The 23,436-nt window shown below is 38.0% G+C and overlaps 1 protein-coding gene across 2 annotated transcripts in view; it reads right to left on the bottom strand.

The window, feature by feature from the left end:
• Nucleotides 1-23,436, bottom strand: part of LOC124167101 (elongation of very long chain fatty acids protein AAEL008004-like) — a 102,740-nt gene that overhangs the window by 11,840 nt on the left and 67,464 nt on the right. For both annotated transcript variants that reach the window (XM_046544900.1, XM_046544894.1), the window contains exon 3: nt 4,675-4,743. In XM_046544900.1, the coding sequence (XP_046400856.1) occupies nt 4,675-4,735 (61 nt within the window). In that variant the 5' untranslated portion in view covers nt 4,736-4,743. The remainder of the gene's footprint in view (nt 1-4,674; nt 4,744-23,436) is intronic.

Here is a 23,436-nt window from a genome sequence, read left to right as displayed (position 1 = left end):
AATGCTTCATTTCCGTTCGTGCACGAGAGGAATTTTTCCGCATTTTTCTAAAAAGTGTCTATAATAATGTAAGGGGAATAGCAAACGCTACTTAAGAGTTTTTTAAAGTCATGATGTTGTTAATCCCATCTCTTTTCTAGAGTATTTTTATTAAGGTTTGATACTTATTACTACGTTGAAATAAATTACAGATTCTTAAGGAGTATTTCCTGCTTTAATTCTTTCATTAAATATAAAATGGCATTTCATCTTCTCCATTAGGTAGAATTCAGGGGTGCCGACTCATAAAAAATATTGGGGGGCCCTTACTGGGGATCTTGCTCCGGGAAATTTTATAAAAAGTGGGTTTTCAAGTTTTTTAAAGCATTTTAGAATAATCATATAATCAACATTCTTGACTCTCGAGCTCTAGACACTCCAGGGAAAATAGAAAAGTCTGACAAATCTTTTCCTCGCCACCCATACGAATTTTTGAGGAGGCTCGGGCCCCCTTCAAGCCCCACGGAGTTGGCGCCATAAGGATGACTCTCAAATGAAGGCAACATACTTTTAAAAATCGCAGTGATCAAAGCAGTTGTGGCTCTCAACACCCTTGAACACGTAAGATTTCTCAGGAAAGCCAGTGAAAAGTCTATCACTTCACTCTTCAGGTATATTTTGGCATTTAGATACTCTGCCGGCCGCTCCTGAATATCGCAGCAAAGCTTTGCTACAGCATAAATTCTATTAGGAATCTCGCTGAGTGATCGCTATGATTGCACATTCGGCCTTAATAAATATGTGTTATCCTGACCTTACGCGGTTCAAATATTTTAAGGAGGGTTTTTATAATACAATGTAATAAGATTTTGTAAAAACGACCTAACTGCTTTACTTTTTATGGATTAAACAAGAACGATCAGTATTGAAATCCATTGTCATAATTTACGATCTTATATCTGGATGAATTGACCAGGTTTACAATAGACGCATGACGATACTAATGTAATTGAAGATACCTTAATTGCTCATATTCCAGATAATAATTCCATAAATTTGATCCGGAGGCATGCAGATACGCAGATTCTAACGACGATTTCAACCTAAACACTAAGATCACTTACGAAAAAAATATATGCCTACCGTTGTTATTTTACCTAGTTCATCTTTACTTAAAAAATCTGTAATGCTCAATTTTCGCTCGTAATTATTTGCACTCTTAAAATTCATTCGTAATTGTTTACCATTGATGACGATTGTAAATATCTCTTCGAATAAAACGCTAAGTCTTATTCATAATATCAATGTACGAACCACTGCCACCAGCATACAAACAACTATGATTGAAGGAGGACCTTCTAGACTTTTCGATAGAGAAAATTATGCGCCATTACTTGCGCTAGGAAAGGAAAAAAGAAAGAAGCTGTCCTTGGCATTTATTTCTCCACCCTTCAAGAATAATTGCCGCTATGCACTTGGATTAAAAATATGGTTATGCTTTGATTGGGCATAGACGAGGGGCATATTTATCGCCGTGGAAACAGGAAAAGGGTGGGTAATGGAAAAGTTCCGAGTCAAATTTTGCGTCACGCAACAATCCAACGGCTTGGCATTCCCCCCGGGATCTTACGACGCACATGGATGGGATACATGGCGAGATATCCTTTCATTTTTTAATGCACACTGATCTTTCGCATCATGCGACCATCGTTACGCATAAACCATTACATCCAACGTGATGCAAAGAACACAGCATTTCAACGAAGAAATTCCCATTGCGACGCAATTTCATAACAAATTATTGAATCAAACAAGCCATTAATTCAAGAATTGATGAGTACGTATGGGCATTTTTTAACCTGATGAACGAACGGATATATCAAGAATAATATTTAATACTACCCCTACGGATGACCATGATGACTTCAGTGATATAACTGAGGTAAGAGAATGGAGGAGTGTTTGTTACGTAAACAGCTAAGTCAATTTACATTCTTCACGATGATAGGAAGCTGATAAAGGCATGGTAGGCTGCGGAAATACTTTAAGGGTGACTAATCGTGATTCCGCAAAATTTATTTCTATAGTCAGTCCGCTGTTTAGGGCAAGTTGATCGAAGTAAGTCTTCCCCACAGATTGCCACGAGATGACAAAAAATCTCATCGTAACAATAATTTTGTACCTGTGACTACTATTGTTGAAAAATACTATTATACCCGAAAATAAGTTATAATTTACGTGAACTTCAGTCTTAGATAAATGCCAGTCTGGATAAATTTGTCGTCGAAAGTCTTGAAAAATATGGTGGTAGGAAGAAATGTTTCATCTCTCTCCTAAGCTGAATGAATCTGATAAACATCACAAAAAGAATCCTTTGAAAACATGAGTCGGTGTTATTTAACGATTTACAAAATTGTGTTCAAACCTGAGCCTGATTAATGATAGAATACCACCAGGATATATCAGTGCGTCTAAACTACGATATATTCCCTAATCTGCATAATAGTGTAGATGATTTCCCTTTTTATAATCAGAAACCTGGCCTTCACTTTTTGGTCACGCATAGTATTTCCTCCACGTGTATGGTCATCGTGGTATTAATTATAGACCACCTTATGGGTATACACTTGCAGCTGCATTATGCTTTCACGCATAGTGCCATAAGAGGTAAATATTTGATAAAGTTATCAAATTTCCTATAAAAGCATATGGAACCTTATAAAACTTCTAACGTCATCCATTCACATTTCGCTGTATTGCTTCTCCTTTCATGGATAGTGCATCTAATAGAATATCCACATTGGTTATGGACTTCATGTCTTACGTATTCCTTTCTAGTCACCACTGTCGTAAATAAGTATAAAGTTTCGAATGGCATCCAACCACATTTCACGCTAGCCTCAATAACGTAATTCTTAACAAAACTACTAGCACTGAAGTAGGTAGCATTTCCAATATCACCTTACCACATCGCATGTCAACGCAATGCCTTAATAATATTATGAAATACAGCCGAGAAATATGATTACTACATTTTTAATCTCATAAATGTATTCGTACTCGCACTATAGATCATTCTCTCCGTTAGATTGCCTGGTAATGTTCGTAGAAAAGAGGAGGATACAAGCGGATATTTAAGTTCAATATAGAAGCGCTTTCGGAGGAAAATAAAGGGTAGGAATTTAATGCATTTTAAGCGCACGATAATAACCACTAGAAGGCTGTGAAACATATTCCTTCCAGTTTTTCGCTAAGCAAGAATTCAAAGACTAACTCTAAGCACTGTGGCTTGGTTTACGCAACCGTTCACATTAGAATAACGTAGTTTATCTTATTTCATTCTCCCACTGCTACTTCACCCTCGTTGATCATTCTGCATAAGACTCTGAACCTTGATCGCGCAATTAACATCCACGCATGCTATTCCCTGACACTTCAAATCTCCATGGTAAAAGCGAGGAAGTCAATATCACGGGAGGATTCACGCGCCAAGTACATTTCCATGCATGATGACAACAACAATATATTGCAAGGTTCATGAATATTCTTGTCCTCATGGGGATTTTACTTCGCATGAAGCGTAACCTCATCGATCTACTTCACTATTGCAATAGTGCGCATTTCTTTTGAGTGCGTATTTCATAAATACCAATGATAATTCACTCTCATAAACAGATAAGTATAGCAATAGATACACTACGCGTATCGTAAATTGCTTTACCCCCCATAATAATTCCTTTTGCTAATTTAATAAAATATTTCCTGCAAAAGCATTATATGTTACTCTTTATTGATTCTTACCCGGACTCTCGCAGAGAGAACCGTGATATCATTTTCCATACAGATGAAATTCGCAATCCGTCCTAATCCAATATAGAAATATAAAAATAATCAAATGATAAAAAAATTATATCTCATGATTTTTCAAATAAAAAGTTTTTTTCAAAGAAAACATACTTTATACAAAATGGACTGGAATGGTCGAGTGACGGAAGAAAAATTAAACGCACCTACCATCTCAGTTATAAATGATAATTCTAAAATGTCACGGATGAGAAATAGAAAAACGGTCCATTGAGAAGAAGTCTTCATCTGAGAGTCTCTTAGCTATTAAAATTTTATTTCTACATATTCACACAAAGGCATTTCACGTAGTAAACAAAATATTCAAATAAATAATAATCTACTTTTGCGAATTTCGGGCTTGAAATTTTTCTACTACATAACATTTATAATTCGTTTTAACAATTTTTAGGCTATAGAAAGAATATAAGCATAGAATAAAAACAGTTCGCCTTAATGCCGCTTAAATCGGTCGCTAAAATCAAGGGTACAGTCCAATCACACATCGCTGACTAATTGGATATCCTTTTTTTCCGATCGAGATTTAAATTCTGCTAAAAGATATTTCATCACTCACGGCTAAAATTTACAACCAGGCGATACCTATTTATTATCATTGATGTTACGGTATATCGAACTAACTTCTTTCACTATGTAAGATAAGAGCAGAATTATTATGATCTTGATACCTCCCATGCCTGATACGTTTTGCAGATCTTTATTACGTATGCCACTCTATATAGGAATGCATCATACCGAGGTAGGAATTTTTTGAGTATCTTATATGTTGAGCATACTTATTTCAAAATAAACTCGAAATGGTAATGCTGAGAAATCTACCGTGAGACTTACCACTCTTTGACTCCATAAACTCCAAGTACTGGTCCACAACCTGTCCAGCAATCTCCGTCATCTTGAAATCTGCAAATAAGGAAAAATCTCGCGTTAATTTAGATGTCCAGAAATAAAATTCACTTAGCAATAAAATGAATAAGTACTCAACAATTTCTTAAAATACTTCATCATAATTTTATTCCCAACAGAACAACTATATTTATCTGTTCGTATTCCAAAATATTGCGTTAAAAAACAAATCTCGCCGCCAAGATGCCCGGATAAAAGTACATAAGGTACAGCTTCCGTGAAGTCTTCGAAGCAAAATGCACGAAGAATGGGGTTAATAAAGGTCCAAGTTGACATTTTATTTATAGATCCTGTGCAGTGGTTCCATGGTGCCGGAATGCGCCGGAACGCCTTGCTGGCACTGATTAATAAAAGACATAATACGCAAGTGGTGGTTTCATCTATTTTGGTGTCTAAAAATTTCTAATATATACATTCGTAAACAAAATAAAAATAATTGTAATAAAACGTAAATAATAACTAGCAATAAAAAAACACATATTTCTAAAAAAAAAGTTAAAGGAAAGTACGTTCTGACACTGCTAATTTTGCCATGACGTCACTGATCCTGAGGAAACAGTTGACTAAATACAAAATCAGATATTCAGATGCTGCACCGACATAATGCAATTCTTAAATATTACGCGCAATGGGTTTTTTTCAGAGAAAAATACCATGATAATTTAATTTCAGGAAACTACGAGCGCTAAGGCATAAAGTAGGAAATGAACTTCATTAATCAAACCGTTAATACGAGTGCATCAACGTAATGAAATCTACTTAGATATCTTTCTTGAAGCTAAATCGCAATTAATAGGTATATTGTAGTTCTTTTTACTGATGTGCTGTACTGATAATCCGTGATTAATGCATTTAATACCACGCTTGCATTTATGAGAGGCCTTTTTTCAATGGTCCAGGGAAAGTCTTAAAGAGTATCTAACAGTGTGACGAAAGCGCAGAGATCAAGAACACAAGGTGACTCTGGCCATTCAAGTATGAAATCAAAAGGAATCGCAATGGAAAATTCCATGTTTAGGACGGGCTGCATACCAAAAGAATGTAACTCAACTGTTGAATGCACTTTCGAATGGAATGGAAAAGGAATAGAAAACAATTAAAATGCTAGATATTTCAAAGGTTGCGTTGAACGTTAAAATTTAATATTTTATATTGAGTATTCGCTACGTAATGATAATAGATATTAAATAAATACTAAATTAAAGATCAATTAAATACATTTGCCGGACTCGGTGGCGGTGGGGTAAATTCCTCGCCAGACAAACAAGAAGTCGCGGATTCGAGACCCGCCTGAGTAAGTCTCCCCTTTCAAGGGCACGGTTGTTTGTGTACGTGTAACTGTTAGATCTGTTTAACACCCCGATTTAAAATGGCCAATATGCGCTGCATTCGGTGGTTTAGGAACAAAAGAAAAGAAAAACAAAAATAAAAAAAATTAAAGGGAATAAGAATCTGAATTATCAATTCCATTATATACCACTGTACGATACTTATAATCTATTCTTTCTATTACAAGCTCTCAACGAATATAAATATATAACGTGAAAATCGAATGAAAACTGCTAAAAATATTCGCAGTAAAAGGTTCGATCATACACGGTAGCTCAATCTGCTTGAGACAATTTTTCGGCTTTAACTTATTGTTAGTGCAACTTAAGACATTGACGTTCTTACCTTATCTTAATTGTGACGCTATGATTTAATTTCCATCTACTCATTGTTGATTTATGGATTTTGAAGAGGCAAAATTATTTGATTGCGCGAATGAAATCTACTCTTTTGATTCCACTTCCAAAGATTGTATGGAGTTTCTCCAAATTAAATGCTCCCTGGGCAATCCGCTTTATTTTATTATATTATTATTTTTTATTTGTTCGTTATCATAAATAAGTTTCACAGATTATAACCTGATTCGATGGTTGATATTCACATTTATCTTAACGGCCCATGTATACAAATGACCCATGAATGAATACAAATTAATTAGAGGAATACTGTTACCAGGCCAATAACCGAAGCGTGCGTTAAAGGATTTATTATACGTTGATTAAGTCATCATCGCAGTAAATTTGTCTTTTGAAAACACAACCGAAGCATACCCGAGTTCTTTCGACCTTTCTTAGAATTTAATTGCCAAGATATTCTTGTTTTCACCGAGTTCTGATAATTCGTTCCTAGACAAGCGACCGAACTAGCTTCTAGTCCTTCAGAGAGATTACCTAAAGCATTGCGGGTGACCATTATTGGCTAAGGTAGAGATATTATACGAACCTAAAGAAATGCAAAGCGCGTGGGATAATTCAAAAGTCTTGAGCCATGACTGTCAAACGCTTAGTTACCAATGAAGTTCTAAAATCACTCTAAAAAATAGATAAAAGTTTACAAAAGGTTTCATACATATGGCCAGAGGGATCATCGTTAATATGATAATCGTATCATAACTCGATGCGTTTTCGACTTAAACGCGAGAATACTTGAGCTCCGGCATCCCTTAAAATTATTAATCCTCAATTAGAATATTTTTCATGCATATCATGTACGATTCTGGGTCACTGAAAATATGGCCTCATTTATTGACCTACACCGCCTCTTGTCTCTTGAACTCTGAAGTTTCTGGGGTAATTAAAAATATAGGTCTTCGTAACCACAGTGCCTGTGAGAAGTTAGAACAATCTCAACTGCCACTACATCATGGCCGAGTAGTTGAAGCGATTATTGGCAATAAAAAACGAAAGCGGACCGTCGCGTATTCAATGATTATGCCTCGTCACTAATTTCGATAGGGTAGCCATACAGTTTCATTATAAGTGAAATTATGGGAAATTACGTACTTCTCTGTATCGTAGGCGGAATTATATCGAAACATTACGCAGCATTTCCTGCCTCCATAAACTCCGGCGGCATTAGAATATTGAAATTAAGGATTGGCACGATGACATATACTCAAGCAAACGAATGCGCACATCTTGAATGCGCAAGGACAGTGTCGTAACCTTAATTTGATTTAATAGGCAAACCTTTTCATTACTACAGAGTTATTGCTGTGATTTACGGTGCCATTTTCAGAAAGTTACGTCGCAGGAATTTGCCGCGATTTAGAAATGTTGTGAAACGTTGGATTCATTAAAAATAAATTAATAACTAGGCCGTCGCTTATAACGTTTACGCTTGCAAATTAGAGTAATTCGTACGAGGACGTGTAAAATGAAGTAGAATTGACGTAATAATGACTGCATTATTTAATACTTTGAAAATTTTCAAACTATCACGTCATAGCAGGTATTGTTGAGTGGCTGGCTGGAAAGACTGTAGAGTCATAGATAGTTAGTAGTCTAAGAAAATATCCTGCAATGTTCCCGCAATTACTGAGAGTAAACATGCATAATGCGTTCGCAGCGATTTATTCATTAGATTTGGAGCTTGAAAATAAAATTGAAACTAAAACGGGAAAGTGTTTATTGCATCGCCTGCTAAGTTTACCTTGCTGACGTTTTTAATTCAAACGAACGAAGAGAGAGCAATAAATTACCCAATATGGTTTATTTTGAATTCTTTTCCCTGGCTGACTATGCGTTAGGGATAACTATTACTCATGCAATCCATAATAATTCACATACTATTAAACTGATCAGTAATTTACGATGTTAATCAATAATAAAATGCCAGAAACATTTATCAAAAGAAAAACTTTCCATAGATTTAAGTGAACATGATTGACATCCCAGAAGACGGACGGAAGACTGCACTTGTCCCCAATAGAGGTTCACCATATGTACCAAAAAGGGCGGAAATTCTACCGAAATAACGTCACCCCAAGTTTCTAATGCCAATGGTGACTACCTGGCTAGCGCTGCTCTTTGAATAATTAATATAGCGATATTGCATTGAAAAATACAGTTGTTTCACAAAGGTTGTTTCTACACTGTATCTTACACCTTCAAGTTTTAATTGATAGAAGTAGAAAACAGTTTTTATGCCCTGAAACATTAAAATTTATATCTTAGCATAAATATTGCTCAAGGATATTGGATTAATTCCCATTTGATGAGAAAATCCCTGATTCTTAAGCTCAATTTTTGCCTTCATTCCTGCGGTAAATGGCCATCGTGAAAATCTTCGATCAACTGATTTGGGAAAATAATGTACAAAAAATTGTATCCTTTTTACGAGGAACCCAGCATTTACATTGACAACACTCGACCTTATGTAAGGATTTGCCAAATGATAGTCTGATAGAAAAAAGGCATATTTTTACATTTTTAGCTATGCCTATCACTACACCACGCGGAAAAATGTATAAGTTATTGCAGAAATTTTAGGTGTAGAAAATTATATACATTGGGAACTAATGCCACCAATTACGCATGACGACGACTATAGCTACAATAATGATGTACTTATTGACGTAAAGGTTTGCAGGACGCATGGCGCACGCTCAATTGGTAAAAATTTGTCTTTCTTTCGACGAAAAACTTAAGTTACCGTTGTGAAGAATCTGAGTTTTTCCCGGTGAATGGCTTGATTGCATTCATCTCGGGTTTCCAACCGCGTAATGGTCTTCATTTCTTGGCCATAAGTTATCATGCTGAAATTTTTCTTTGTGCATAGAGCCGAACTTTCTAAGCATTTTCTCGTCTCTCGAATTATGAAGCAAAACATTCACATTTAGAAACGGTCAAATGTTAAATAGGGACTTCCTCTGCATAGCCCGAAAATCTCATTATCATGATTAAAGTTTGAAACAAGGACTTGCCGCGAAAAAAGGGTATTAAAGGGGAATTGATTTGCCCCTTTAACTGTATCCTAAAAAATGTAAAGTATGCGTACCTCAAGAACAAAATAATCGATGTGACCTCAAGAAGAACTAGCTGATACTGGAACCAATGAAATGTCACCAAGGCGAAGGTCGGGTTGGTCACTATCCGCGACTTTGACTACAGATACAGAATCACCCTGAATTCGTGGATGATCAGTGATCACAATGGCCCGCCTCGAGATTGCACGTTGTCGGCGGAAGGCCAGTCGCTTCCTCCATGGGCTACGTGCTTTCCGTCTCCGTGCTCCGTCCTCTCAGGGTCACATTCCCCCGCGACTGTGTAGCAATGGACCCGGTCATTTCCGAGGACGGCCAGTGTCCACCTCATCCTCTCCCGCGCCCCCACCGCACCCACCGGACGAGTTCCTTCTCCCGCTCGCGAACTGGATCCTCGACGTAGGTGTAGCAAATTACGTTCTCCTTGCCTGTGAAACGTGCGCGAAGCAGATGCCCATTTCCTCACGGCCTCGTCAGTCCTACAGGACCACTTCCGTTCTTTGATCTGTCGGGAAGGCAGCCATTAAGCCCACCTCTTTATCAATTCGGCGAGTGTCCATAACACGTCAGCCATTTTAATGGAGATATGTGCCGAGGTGAGCCAGGTTTGGATCACGGTGAGGAATATTTCGTCTACTTTGGCGGCTATTTTGGTTTGAGAGAGGACAGAAAGATGAATGATACTGTGGAGCGTAAATAAAGGTCACAAAGGCCATATACGACCAGAAAGGTCGTTCATGAAATGCCGAAAGGTCGTTTGAATATGTTTAATCTATGTCGTTTTTAGGGCGTGACTTTGAGGAAACATGCCTTCCAGCCATAAGTACCAGAGGAGGCTAATAACGCATATACGTTCATGTAATCTGAATTAGTTTGGCAGATAACCAGAAAAGCGAGGTTTTTTTACTATCCAAATGCTACACCAGAAGATGAAGCGAAAGATTTGAAAGACAAGTAATAAGTCATTAATAAATGTTTGACAATAAATAATCAATACGTTTTACTTGATTCGCTATTCCGTCCCATCATATCCGCCAAATGCAGTTGAATTAGTTTGGCAAATAAGTCAGAAATCTGCACGACTTCATGGCAAGAGATGTATTTTGTTGAACGCATAAGAATTTGAAAGGTATCCTTTTTCCAGAGAAACTGTCAAGAATATTCCAACTTGACATACGCACCTGAAGTGATACTATAATACTAAGGTCAGAAGCACTACTAACACCTTCTTCTTCATTTCCTTACACGGTAACATCTGATGACATTTTATATCCACAAATTTCAACTACCGGCACAGTTTGAGAATCAAGAAGTCTTCACTTTCACCGGGCAAGAGATTTTTAAGGGCTTCGAGCATCGCACTCCGGACTGGATGGGAAACATTTTGTTTCATCTTGTGTAATTATTTAATGTTTATCCTATTTCATCTAAAGTAATCAATTAATTAAGAATAAAGAAATAATCAATTACTTAAATGGAATGGGAAAATAAATCAGAATAAATCTTTAATATCGACAGGTATACTAAATCCGTTAGCCTAAAGTCGTAGGTAGATTATAAAATATTTTTATTTCAATAAAAATGAGAATTATGCTAATTGCAACAAGCCGCCTAGAGTAATAACCTTAAATACGCTATGAGGGATCGTTAGCACACATGCCTGGTTTTTTGTATGCTGTGTTGGGTGTTCTTCGATAGAAGAATTTTCATTGAAAAAATACGTGAGGTTTGGGTCATGTACTAATCGCATAAAAATACTGATAATTTACGCACTATACGGAAGTGAGGAATGGACAATGACAGCAGCAGAGAAAGCAAGGATAGAGGCCTTCGAAATGTGGTGCTGCAGAAGAATGATGATGATCAAATGGATCGACCGAGTTATTGATGAGGAAGTACTAAGATGAGCAGGAAAGAAGAGAAGCCTCATGAACAGTGGCGCCGACTCCATGGGGCCTGAGGGGGCCCGAGCCCCCTCAAAAATTCGTCATGGATGTGAGGAAAAAATGTGTCAGGCTTGTTGATTTTCCCTTGAGTGTCCAGATATCGAGATTCTAGTTATCAGGGTTCTAATGTTGATCATATGACTCTTCTAAAATGCTTAAAAAACTTAAAACTCACTACTTATAAAATTTCCCGGGGCAAGATCCCCGGTTTGGGCCCCCCCAATATTTTTTGTAAGTCGGCGTCCCTGCTCATGAAAGCCTTGATAAGAAGACGGAACAACCTTATTTGCCACATCTTGAGACATGATTGCCTGTTGAAGACAATCGTCGAAGAACAGGTGAATGGCAAGAACGATAAAGGAAGATATCGAACAAAATATATGGAACTGATAAAGAAGGATGTGAATGAGAAGAAAACGCGTAGATGTGAAAATATTAGCTGATAGGAGGATTGGAGAGCTGAGTAAAACCAACCTTAGGATTGCTGACCAGTGATGATGATGAATTTACGCACCGATTGTAAACATTTGTGAGTAATTCACCAATCCCAAAATAAATACAGCCAAGAAACAAATTTCTTTTCTCACATGACGTTCCCGCGTCATTCAGCACGACCTCTCCTTCAATATGTGGGCGTTCCTTTTCCTCCTTGAAACCTGGAAACAGCCAAGCGTGACGGTCCCTGGCTCATTAGAAAAAATAACGCTGCCCCATTCTACTCTCCTCGACTGGTTTCCAAGACAATAAAGCCACTCCGAAAGACAACCACGTTCGGGATTTCAGCGGATGAGTGGTGGTCGTTTTTTCCCAAAAATTTTGGTTCTGGCTCCTCTTAAGCGAAACCGAGTCTTTCCGTTTAAAAGGCTTTTCAAGGAAGAACGAGTGAATACTAACGGATTTCTTGGTGCTCGATGCCGAAATATTTGTGTCAGCGTGTTACTCAATGACTACCGCAGGAGATCCACGCCATTTCACATCGTCCACCAAAGTTGAAAAAAAAGAATAGATATTCTGCATTAATTGAAGATATCTTTACGAACGTTTTCCTGTAGACGGTTTTTTAGGAGAGAGAAAACTGATTGGTGTATTCAGTCAAAATTGCGAGAACATTGAGAATCCAAAATGTCATGACTGGGGAGAATTTGTCACTCTCTAAGTTAAATTGCAATCAGTGCTTGTCCACCTCTTTCACAAAAAAACTCATCAAGGGTCTCATGTATGTACGACCACAAAAGAACTGATAGAAATACTTTGGTGCCAGCCACAGGAACGCTTTTTTTCGATTAAGATAGTTAGCCTTTTTCCATCGAACGTTTTATTTTTTAGTTGGTTTCAAAACTGTGACAAGGTTAAGGTAAAAAATGTAGGACATTTAGGGCATGCTTTTAGCTAATAAATAAAAAAACGTTCCACATAGTGTAGGTATCCATACTTTCATTATGGATTAAGAATGATCCTATAAATTTTTATAGACACTCTCTATCTCCCTCTTTCTCTCTCTCTCTCTCACTATTTCTCTCTCTTTCTCTCTTTCCCTCTTTCTCTAACTCTCTCCCTCCACTTTTCTCTCTTCGTGGCACCTTGAGCCTTGACCTCTTCCAAAATTTTCGGCTGCCTTTGTCTTTCGCTCTTCTCTTCCATTCCTCGTGTTCATTAGCAACATGTTTGCATTGAGATTATCTACCCATCTAAATCTCTATTAGCCTTTTCTTCTTGTGAATAATAACTTCTCCTCATTATTCTTTTGGAAAATATTTCTTCTTCCATTATCTATAAATGGCCAAGTCACTCATCTCTTACATATTTATCAACGTACTGACCATCGTTTGATTGACCCAGCTCTCTATTAATATGACAACATATCATTTATTTATCACTGTACCACCGAAAACAGCACCATTAGCCTTTTAAATTGGGGTTTTAACCAAACAATCAAACGTACACAAACATCCAAGCCCTGCAACCTACCAAGGCGGGACGCACACCCGTCATGACTGCCACACAAGAGGTGACGCGTCACCTCTTGTGTGGCAGGCAAGGACTTAACCCCGCCGCCACCGGGGTCGGGGATAGCATGCGGAGTTAAAACCACGAATATTACAATAGAGGATTTTCAAGTCTACCTCTAAATGTGTTGTCAATCAACGTGCATTTAAATGGGTTTACAAAAGTCGCCACTCGCGTCGCTGACGGACAAATTGATCCGAATTTCACGGGGAAATAAGTGAGGGAATATTGATAAATAATCAGAGGGATAAGTAAGGGAAGTATAATTCGGGGTTTCAGCCAAAGTTTAGATTCATGACGATGTTATTTATCAAATTCATAACTTTCCAATGCTATTCCATTCAATTACAAACATAATACTGCAAAATAACGGGAAAAATTGGATCGCATTGCACTCATCACCGCGCCGAGGACATTTTTGAAAACCGATTAAAATGCAACCGAAGTGGCAACAGAAATCAACCTTCTGTGGGATGGAATTGGGCCTCCTCAATGCAATCCCCTTGGTTAAAACATTTATGGACACCTGGACATAAATATATTCCGCGTTTTGACTTGGAGGTGGGAAATCCTTGCGATACGAGTCTTCGAAAACTAGCCTAGGTGTAAGAAGGACGGGCTAAATGGTTATAAATTTTTTTATAAATATATATAAATTTTTTTATAGACACGAACGAGATGTCTGCTTATCCGGAGGTGCGATGGCGGCGGCGTGGCGAGCCGTTTCCTGACGAAACGTTCGTCTGCCCTAGTGACCTCCTCATCCCGCCTCCCCCACACTTCCTCCCAAAAATTGAGGGCCTGAGCCACATCACGATGCCTTCTCTCGCGGTCAAAACCCCTCTTCTCGCCATATTCCACCGACATTCTCTTTACGCCTTATTATTTTCGTTGTTCACAGTCGTGGAAGAGGTGATGACTGTGACTTTTTTTTTTACCGAAAAGAGTTTGCAGCTGGATTAACTTTGCAGCTGTCGTTGAAGCTTTTCAGGATATGCGTTGTGGTAATAATAACTTTTGGGTTATTTCAGCACGTCGACGTAAGTGTGATGCCAACATTTCTCAACCGTTAATGGTCGATTTTCAAGAGAAAAAAATTTCCTTTAGACCTAAAGAGACCTTTTCTATCTATGTAATAGCTATCAGCTTCAGTCATCAACGTCAATGAAATCAGCATCCTTGATTTCACCCTAGTATTGACTCGGCGATATAGCTCATAAGTATTTTTTTTTGCCCATGCTTATTTTTTCTCCTACCAATAGTCTATCTGATTATTCATTTATCATCTATCCAATTACTTGACAGCTTTACATCTAAACCAAGTGCACATGCGTCATATTTCGCCTTGATTTAGACCTGCATTTTTAATTATGAAGTAAAACTTTTTTGACGGTAATTAATTTTCTGATATGCAACAAACACTCCTATTAACATTTATCTCAACCCATTAACCTTCATTATCAAGATGCAGGACTCTCTATGCACTTCACTCTAGTCTAATTCGCTTGCATTCGTAAGAAGGTAAGCGGTTTCTTCACTGATCTAATAACCTGACGTAATTCTGCTAGATAATACTCACTTACATTGTAAATATGCAGAAAGAACGTGCAAATACTCAATTTGAGTCAATTTTCTACAGCCCTTTCACCATCGTAATTAATTAAACGTGCCCTTTCGACGGTCACGATATGAAGGAACACTATTAAGTGTTATAATCCAAATTACCGTCTTCAGCATTTTTCATTTGCTATTTACGACGTTTTGCGCATTCCTGACTATTAAATGAGGACATAATGATTTAAAGTTCAAGTTTTTTCGTCTTGAAGAATACGCAACCGTCCATAGCTTGCAATTTTCGAGAGAATTTTCGCTTTTTTCAGAACTGTGACCAATATAAGCCAGATAAAACGGCTGACATGAAGTTAAAATCCTTACAATATTCATATTCACTTGAACACGGATTTAGTTATCTAAACAACAGGCATTCAAATGAATTCTTCCATGCACAACTTTTTTATTACTTTGAAAATACTTTTATTTAAAAATAACTTCGCGATTCATTAAGTATCAATGCAATTGAGTACCGCGACCGCATATATTTAATTCGTAGAAACGGCCAATATGTATAGTGCTAAAGAAACTTATTTTGCATAAATTTCTTTTCAATTCTCTGAAATGTCGTAAATAATATAGAAACCAGTGGTTTTTAGCCCAAAAATCCCTTATCATCCCTACCTTTCGTTCTTTTTTTTTGTTTGTACCGCACGTACTCCATTCCAAGATGCCTAGGCAGTGGACATCACCTCTTCAGCCAAAACTCAAAGGTTCATATTCAGGCCGTGGGTCACTACCGTCCCTCTCGACAATCCAATCTGATCCCGTTAAGTAAATGCATGTCTGTTTGTTCAAACGATTCTGGGACGGCGATTTTTTTTTTCGCCCAAGCATTTCCGCGCCAAATAATAGGAACCCCCGTCAACGGTTTTCTTCTTGCCCAGTTGTAGTTAAGGAGCATAGATTTACACGATCTTCTTCACACTTTGAGTGCGTTATGAGTAGCGCACGACAAACCCAATGGTGTTGTGGTAAATTTATGGTATGGTAAATATTAAATCGAAACTTGAAGCATTTACGTGGTGGAAGGGCTCCATGTTAATAATGAAAAACACTTTGTTACTTACACAAAATTCACAATTTCTATTTTATTACCAGTTTCGGCATTTACACCATTTTCAAATACATGTACATACTTCCACAAAATTCACAATTTCTATTTTATACATGTATTTGAAAATGGTGTAATAGCCGAAACCGGTAATAAAATAGAAATTGTGAATTTTGTGGAAGTAACAAAGTGTTTTTTATTATTAAAATGGTAAATATATAAATTTTAAAACTTTATCTGCACCATCAGCGTTATCATCTAAAAATAAAAAGGCTAATTCCACACCCTTTGTCAATGCTTCTGTGATTTTCCCAACGCCCAAGAAGTAAAACTAAATTAGAAAAGAAAACTTAATATATTTTATTTAAGTATACCGGGACTAACAACGGTGATAACTTTTACGGAGTCACCCGCAATGCACAAATTGTGCGAAAAATCCACAGAGGAAAAAAATCATTCGCCTTGACCGGGATTCGAACCCGGATCCCTCGATCGCCTCGGCCGGAAATCGAGGGATCCGGGTTCGAATCCCGGCCAAGGCGAATGATTTTTCCTCTGTGGATTTTTCGCACAAATAGATTTTACATTTGAGAATCATTTACATCAAAGCAAACTGCACCAACGGAGGATGATAACTTGGATTTTGGACAGTATCTTATATATCTTTTTTTTAAATCTCAGAGCAACACGACAAAATCGAACCCGAGGCAACTCTAATTGTTTCTTATGTACATGCTGTCAAATTTCTTTTGCAAGACATACAACTCACTATCAAAGTGCAGCAGAAATGTAAAAATAAATAAGAAAAACATCATGACCACCTTGAACGGGCGATGTCTCGATAAGAAAGACGAATGTAAAGAAGAAGGAAAGCATTCAAACGTAGAGACATGAAAAAAATTAGGTCTCCACTTTTGGAATGAGGCTGCGCGCTAAACCCGTCTGAAGGATATCCAAATAATTCTCGAATACTCTTTATGAGAGAGTCAGACAGGGAGAAGAGATGCAACAGGTGGTTAGCGTGTTCCATCATCAAAACTCCTTTAATGATGGCGGATTTCGTCGGGTGCTTGAGATGGACTCAAAGAGACGTACTCGAATCCAAGAATATTACATAAGGACGCGAGAAGGAAGGGAGAAAATCCTTTCCATTTGCCCCGTGACGAGAGAGGTCGAAAACGATTTAATGGACCCCTTTCCTGCAACCATTGCGTGTCAATAAGAAAAATTCAAATTCATTACCCAGACGAGGACGAAAACTGATGATTATCATTCAAATTATAGTATTTTTTTCCCCTCAAAATACTTAATGTTCCGTAACCAGTCCATGCGAAAATTGCCTAATCAGTCTAATTGATGGCGACGGTAAAGATATGTGAAGATGGTCACGGCGGTCTTTTTCGCAGTCCAACAGCTGAATAAAATATTTGCAAATAATTTCTCCTATCCAAGCAAAAAAAATTCTTATTTCCTTTTTTTTCCACGCGAGCTATTCATTTTTAAGCTCATTACTCTATATCATAATTTAAGTCACTGGTTCAGTCTTACGCTCAAAGTTTCCATCTTATTCCAATAATTGAATAAACAGACGATCAATTTCCTACCCCCATTCCTCTCCGAAATATCCTATGTTTCATGCATATTCTTATTGTCCACATTCCCATCAACTTCACCTTGAGCACTTTGATGGTTAGCCATACCCTGTTAAGCAATTAAGTGCAGCTATTCCGAAGAGACAAATTCCGCTTCTAGAACATGGCTATTTTAACCGATATAATGCATAGGCGGTATTTGTTGCGCAAACGGTGATTAATAATAATAATAATAATAATAATAATAATAAACTTCTTTATTGGGCGAGATTGGGACTCGAAAGTCCCATCTTCCATCTAACCCCTCGTCAAACATGAAATATATGCAGTTAAATACATTGTCAAGTTGCTCATGAAATTACATACAGAGAAATTACATAAAAAGAAATAGAACGTCTGATGAAATCTGATTTCCTTTCCTTAATCCAAACTCTTGAGCAGGCCATCCAACGACGCGTCGTCGCGACGTGCCAACCGGTTCAAGATCTCTCTGAAAGTCGCTAGAAAGGTTATGACCTTGAAAATGACCTCTCACCGGGATTGCCGCGCGATCACATGGCGTTGACTCTGAGATTCAAAAGCAGAGTAACCTTGCTTTTGTTCGATTGTTTGGCGCTAAAACTTGCTACTTGGGCGCAATACTTCACATATTTCGCACTTGGGTTCAAGGATAAGTCAATTTTGGTGAATAATACGGTCGACACGTCAATAACCTATGATTTTATCTGGACCACAATTGTATCTTTAAATTAATTTACGCCAGAACGAAGTTTTCCGCGGAGATGACTTAATTTCTGCATTTTTCTCGGATTTTCTTCCGCGTCAGTTGGCTTGAGGGCAACAGCTTCGCCGGCTATTCGGCCTGCGTCTTCGGGTCGAAGGCGTCGGCGTGTGGTTTCTGCCTCGCTTACATACCATTGGCTGGCTGGGTTCGGCTCTCTGACTGACTGTCTTTTAGATGAGTCTTCTCCAGGCCCTGTGAAGGAGATATCCGTCCTCTCTGTTGAAATCCAACGGTGTTTTTGGAATTTCTATGCCTTACCTGGTTTGCCGAGGGAAGTATCGGCATCCCTTTGCTACCAGTATCGTCTCATCCAATTTAACGTCATAGCCGGGTGCTGACCACGGCACAATGCATACGCTCGGATAGATTTAAAAAATAATTCTAGATCTTAACACGCTAAAAAATGTGGTATTATACATTAACAAGGTCTCATTCAAAGCAAGAAAAAAACTGAAGGTCGCGCAGGAAAGAGGAAAGCGTGTGCCAGTGTCACACTATGACACGTTAAACTGAAGAGGTGGTCACTTCATGGACTAATCATTCGAGACAACGGGGTAGCAAGGTCAGAGGAAAATTTAAGTAGGCTGTGAATGAAACGGGATAGTCAAAGGATAACTTAGCGGATTATAATCATATTCTAACACAGTAGAACAAGTACTATCGAATACTAGACGAGTCTAATACGTAGTCATATAATTATAGGCTACTTAATTGAATTCATCAGTTCCTAGATTTACGTATCAATCACCTAGCAACAAAAGCTTCTTTGAGGAAATAGGGACGAATGCTCAAATAAAAATTGGGAAATAATAATTTAAAAAATTTGCAATAACATAAAATAATTTAATTTCTTAGTCACGTTACTTCTTACGTCATAGTCACAGAACTATTATTTGCCGATACAATGAGAATATTGATCAAAAAAATAGATATTCTCAGTTAAATATTTGAGAATATCCCAAGTGGGAATGGAATTCACTTTCCCCTGGACATGCCCAAATGAAAATATTTATTCTGGAATGTGTATTTGTCTCATCCGTTTCGTCTCGCGATGAATAACATGGATTCACTGCTGATGAGCTACCGCAAAGGCGCTAAACAGAAAGGCAACGACGAGGACGCGCCGTCCCCGATTGAGGATGAAAATGTCCTGATCGTTTCTCTCCTTCGCCCTGCAGCAATTCGATATGCTACAAACTATCCTTTTCCGTTGCAATGGGGCAGGGCGAATGAGTCACTCAATTTGGTTCCTTACAAAATATTTTTACGAGAAGTAAGTTCATTTCACATGAGTTCGAAAAGGGTAATACTACCACATATTGACACCATTGAATTGGGAATACAATGAACAAACATACCTATTTTATACATATTTAAATGAATAAAAGATCTTTTTCACTTTTCCACAATTTTTTTTACTGTGTAATACGCGTTTCGGCTCACTGAGCCATCATCTGATAAAAGGCTACAAGTTCTTGTACCAGATGTTGGCTCAGTGAGCCGAAACGCGTGGTGCGCAGTAAAAAATTTTGTCGAAAAGTGCTACGATCTTTTATTTATTTAAATATTTCTAACTTCCACCAATTGAAGCCTGAATCTGTTGAACCTATTTTATGCTGCTTTTGTCAGATGATGCGAAAAATATGCTACGATCACCTTCGTAATATAGGATAAGGGGTCAAGATAGGATGATAAAGGAAATAGACTGCATGACGAAGAGATTTTTAGATGCCATTCCCTCCTCGTACGATCAGGATACTAACAGTTGCGCGATTCATGAAATGACTGATATCCATAAAATGCTCTACTCGCAACGATTGATTGCATGTGTTTTTCCTCGTTTAATTCATATTTTTTGTTCCTTCTGAATTCGTACTGCATTTTTTTCATCTTTCATTTTTAACACTTTGCGGTCGAAGTTAACTTCCACTGACTGTAATATTATGCTATTGGTTCAATTAAATAGTTTATTATTTAATAATCATGTATGTGTGATATCTCCTGAAACATTTCCCTTGCATAATCCCCTTATATAACCCTGCGATATTGAGCTCAACTTGACGTTGGACCTGATGCTTGCTCCAGACCTGTCGAGCCAGCCTCGACGTTGAACCGCAAAGGGTTAATATTGTCGCGGTAAACCCATAGATACACTAAATAGCCAGTTGCTACCAAATTTTGAGCCCCTACGGAAATGGTTTGTATCAAAATTTTGTGTTGCATGAAACATGCATGTTTGGTGGCAGCTCGGATCACCTGCACATATGTGTACTTTTAACTTTAGTTACACTTTTTTTTGATAAACGTGAAGTGCCAATGTGGATTACTGCTCCTGGTGGATAGTCACTACCTTCCAAATGCCCTAAAAAAAAGGCTGGTAGTGCATTATGTAGACGTATACATCTCTGAAGTGTGGAATGACCCCTCATTCCACCAAGCCCTTCAAATCTCATTAGCAATATCATTAGATTGTGTCGTGAATTGCGTTAAGGGTTGTCAACAATGGACAAAAGAAAATGGGCTTCCATAGATGGTCGTGAAGATACAGCTCGATGAAAGTCGTGGTCACTTGTTGAAAAATCTCATTAGCGCAGGCGAGCCTTGTGCGTGTTGAAAAATCTTCGCCCACCCATCTCCACCGTGATTGAGACATCGGTAACTTTGGAAAGTGGTCCTGTTGGTAGTGACCTTCGGTGAGTCCAACGGAGAAAGTGAACAAGAGGAAGTTAAGGGCTTATGTAAAGGGATGAAGGGTAGAAAAAAAATACAAAGGCCGAATAAATATCCTTTGCGGTCACGTAGCCATCAGCTTCGGGTGGTGAGTGGAAGGTATACCGGTTGCCAATACTGATATTTTGCTGTCAATCCGAACGCATAGGAAAATCATACATTTACATTAGTCGGCGCTATATTTCTTATCCATAGTGCTGAAAGTTAAATTCATCGTTCGATATAGGGAGACAAAAAGAAATGTATTCACGTCGAAAAATGTAGTGTCGGACGTTAAACGTTAGCCCCTGGGCAAGTGGTTACCTCAGCTGATGCATAGCGGATACTTGCTACAAGTGAAAAAAATTCTGGGGGGCTGAGGTTTTAAAAAAATCCCCCCTCAGCTACCTGATTGATCCTTAACCCTGATGCGGAAAGCCAGAAAGAGAGCCCTTATGGGGAATGAACCAGTCAATTAATGTTTAATGGTAATAAATCAATAAATGGCTGATATTTGGGATTAATTAGTCACTAACATACAGTGATCGTTTTCTGGGAGGGAATGAAGCTATGAGCCAAATACTCAGCCACTTATTTTAAGGATAATGATAATAAAGCCTGTGTAACCCCCTGATGTTGAATACATGTCTTCGTCACATCGCAAACGACACACCCCTTCCCGTTCCCTAAATATTACAGGATATCATTCAATATCAGTTAGCATTTGCGAACATGCACGTCCTTCAAGATATCTAGGGTGGCGAGGTGTTTCATAGCGCCAAACATTTTAGACATAGGTCCTACGAGCTGGAGAACTCCTGAGCGAGCAGCTAAGATCTGCCATATCCTCTAAAATACGATAACTTTCCCGCTTTATTTAAGAGTCCATTTGAACGCAAGTGAGCACCAGCCGTGGACCAATGTGAATGACCAATCAACAAGGGGTCTTTTTTTGCCTGCCTCTATCACTATAAAATACCTACGTTAAACTTGTCCCTTCAGCCCATTTTTCAATATTATCCACAATTGAGTGCTCTTGCCAATTTCATTCCATAGAAATTACTTCAGAAAAGCATTTCTTTTTTTGGGTGGAGATTACGTTCTCGTTCCAACGCAGAGGCACCCGGTCACCACAGCCAGCGTAATTAACTAACAAATTTCGAGGTCAAGAGAAAGTGTCGCTTTATATTAACCGCCGAGGTGGCTATTAACCGTAAAATAAATATTAAAAAAAAACTATACGAGAACAAGCTTTAATGAAAAACTGGTTTCCAACCGAAAGTGCATTTGGTGCACCTGTTTTTCATTCGAAGCCTTAATGCAAACCCGGGGAAGATGATATTCATTTTCCAGTCACTCCTGCTGTTATCATAATTCGTTTTTCATGGAAGGGAGCCTTAGCCGATTGACCAAGGGTGCCACGATTAAGCATAATTTTTGCGCAACAAAACATTCACCTGACACTGTCTACAATGCAAGTTGTCCACCATATAATAGTCGCATGAAATTATGTTTCTTTGAGAGCTGCCGCAACATCATTCCTTAAGGGACCATTTAGGGTTATCAAAGGTTCGATACCGAAAATAAATCGTGGTTTGCGCAGGTTTGACTAATCTTCAGGGTACTATGCTTTCATATTAGTCCAGGATATATTCCTTTGCCATTCGAGCTTGAATATACTGTGGTAATGAGTTGACAACTAAAACGGAATATCACAACTTTTTTTGACGAGCACAAAGACTTTTATCCATCTCTTATTATATTGCTTTGATATAAGATTCCATGAACTGTCGTGCAAGGCCGTCATATTGATGATATTTTTGGTTTTTCATTAATAAAATCAGGAAAAATTTTAATACTTCAGTGATAATGCAATCACTGTAACAGACAAAAGAAATAAAAGAATCAAAATTGTGCGCAACCCTCAGGCTTTTACGGGATTAATTTATGCGTTATTTAAAATAATCCTTTTGGCGGAGTAGTCATACAATACCTTTTTCAAGTATTTCGATGTTTTAAGAAAGGCAGTTTGCAACTTAAACTGCATAATAGTGCTATATAAGCTTTCTGCAGAACTCTCTCTGTTAATCTCCCCAAGCGATGAATGATCTCACATAACCGCTATCGATTTCCTCAGGCCTTAGGATTTTTTCATACTATCTACTAGATGTGCC

The sequence above is a fragment of the Ischnura elegans genome, chromosome 1 (genome assembly GCF_921293095.1).
Source record: "Ischnura elegans chromosome 1, ioIscEleg1.1, whole genome shotgun sequence".
NCBI classification, from domain to species: Eukaryota; Metazoa; Arthropoda; class Insecta; order Odonata; family Coenagrionidae; genus Ischnura; species Ischnura elegans.
The sequence above is the reverse complement of the archived record's forward strand: the minus strand, read 5'-3'. Positions and strand labels throughout refer to the sequence as shown.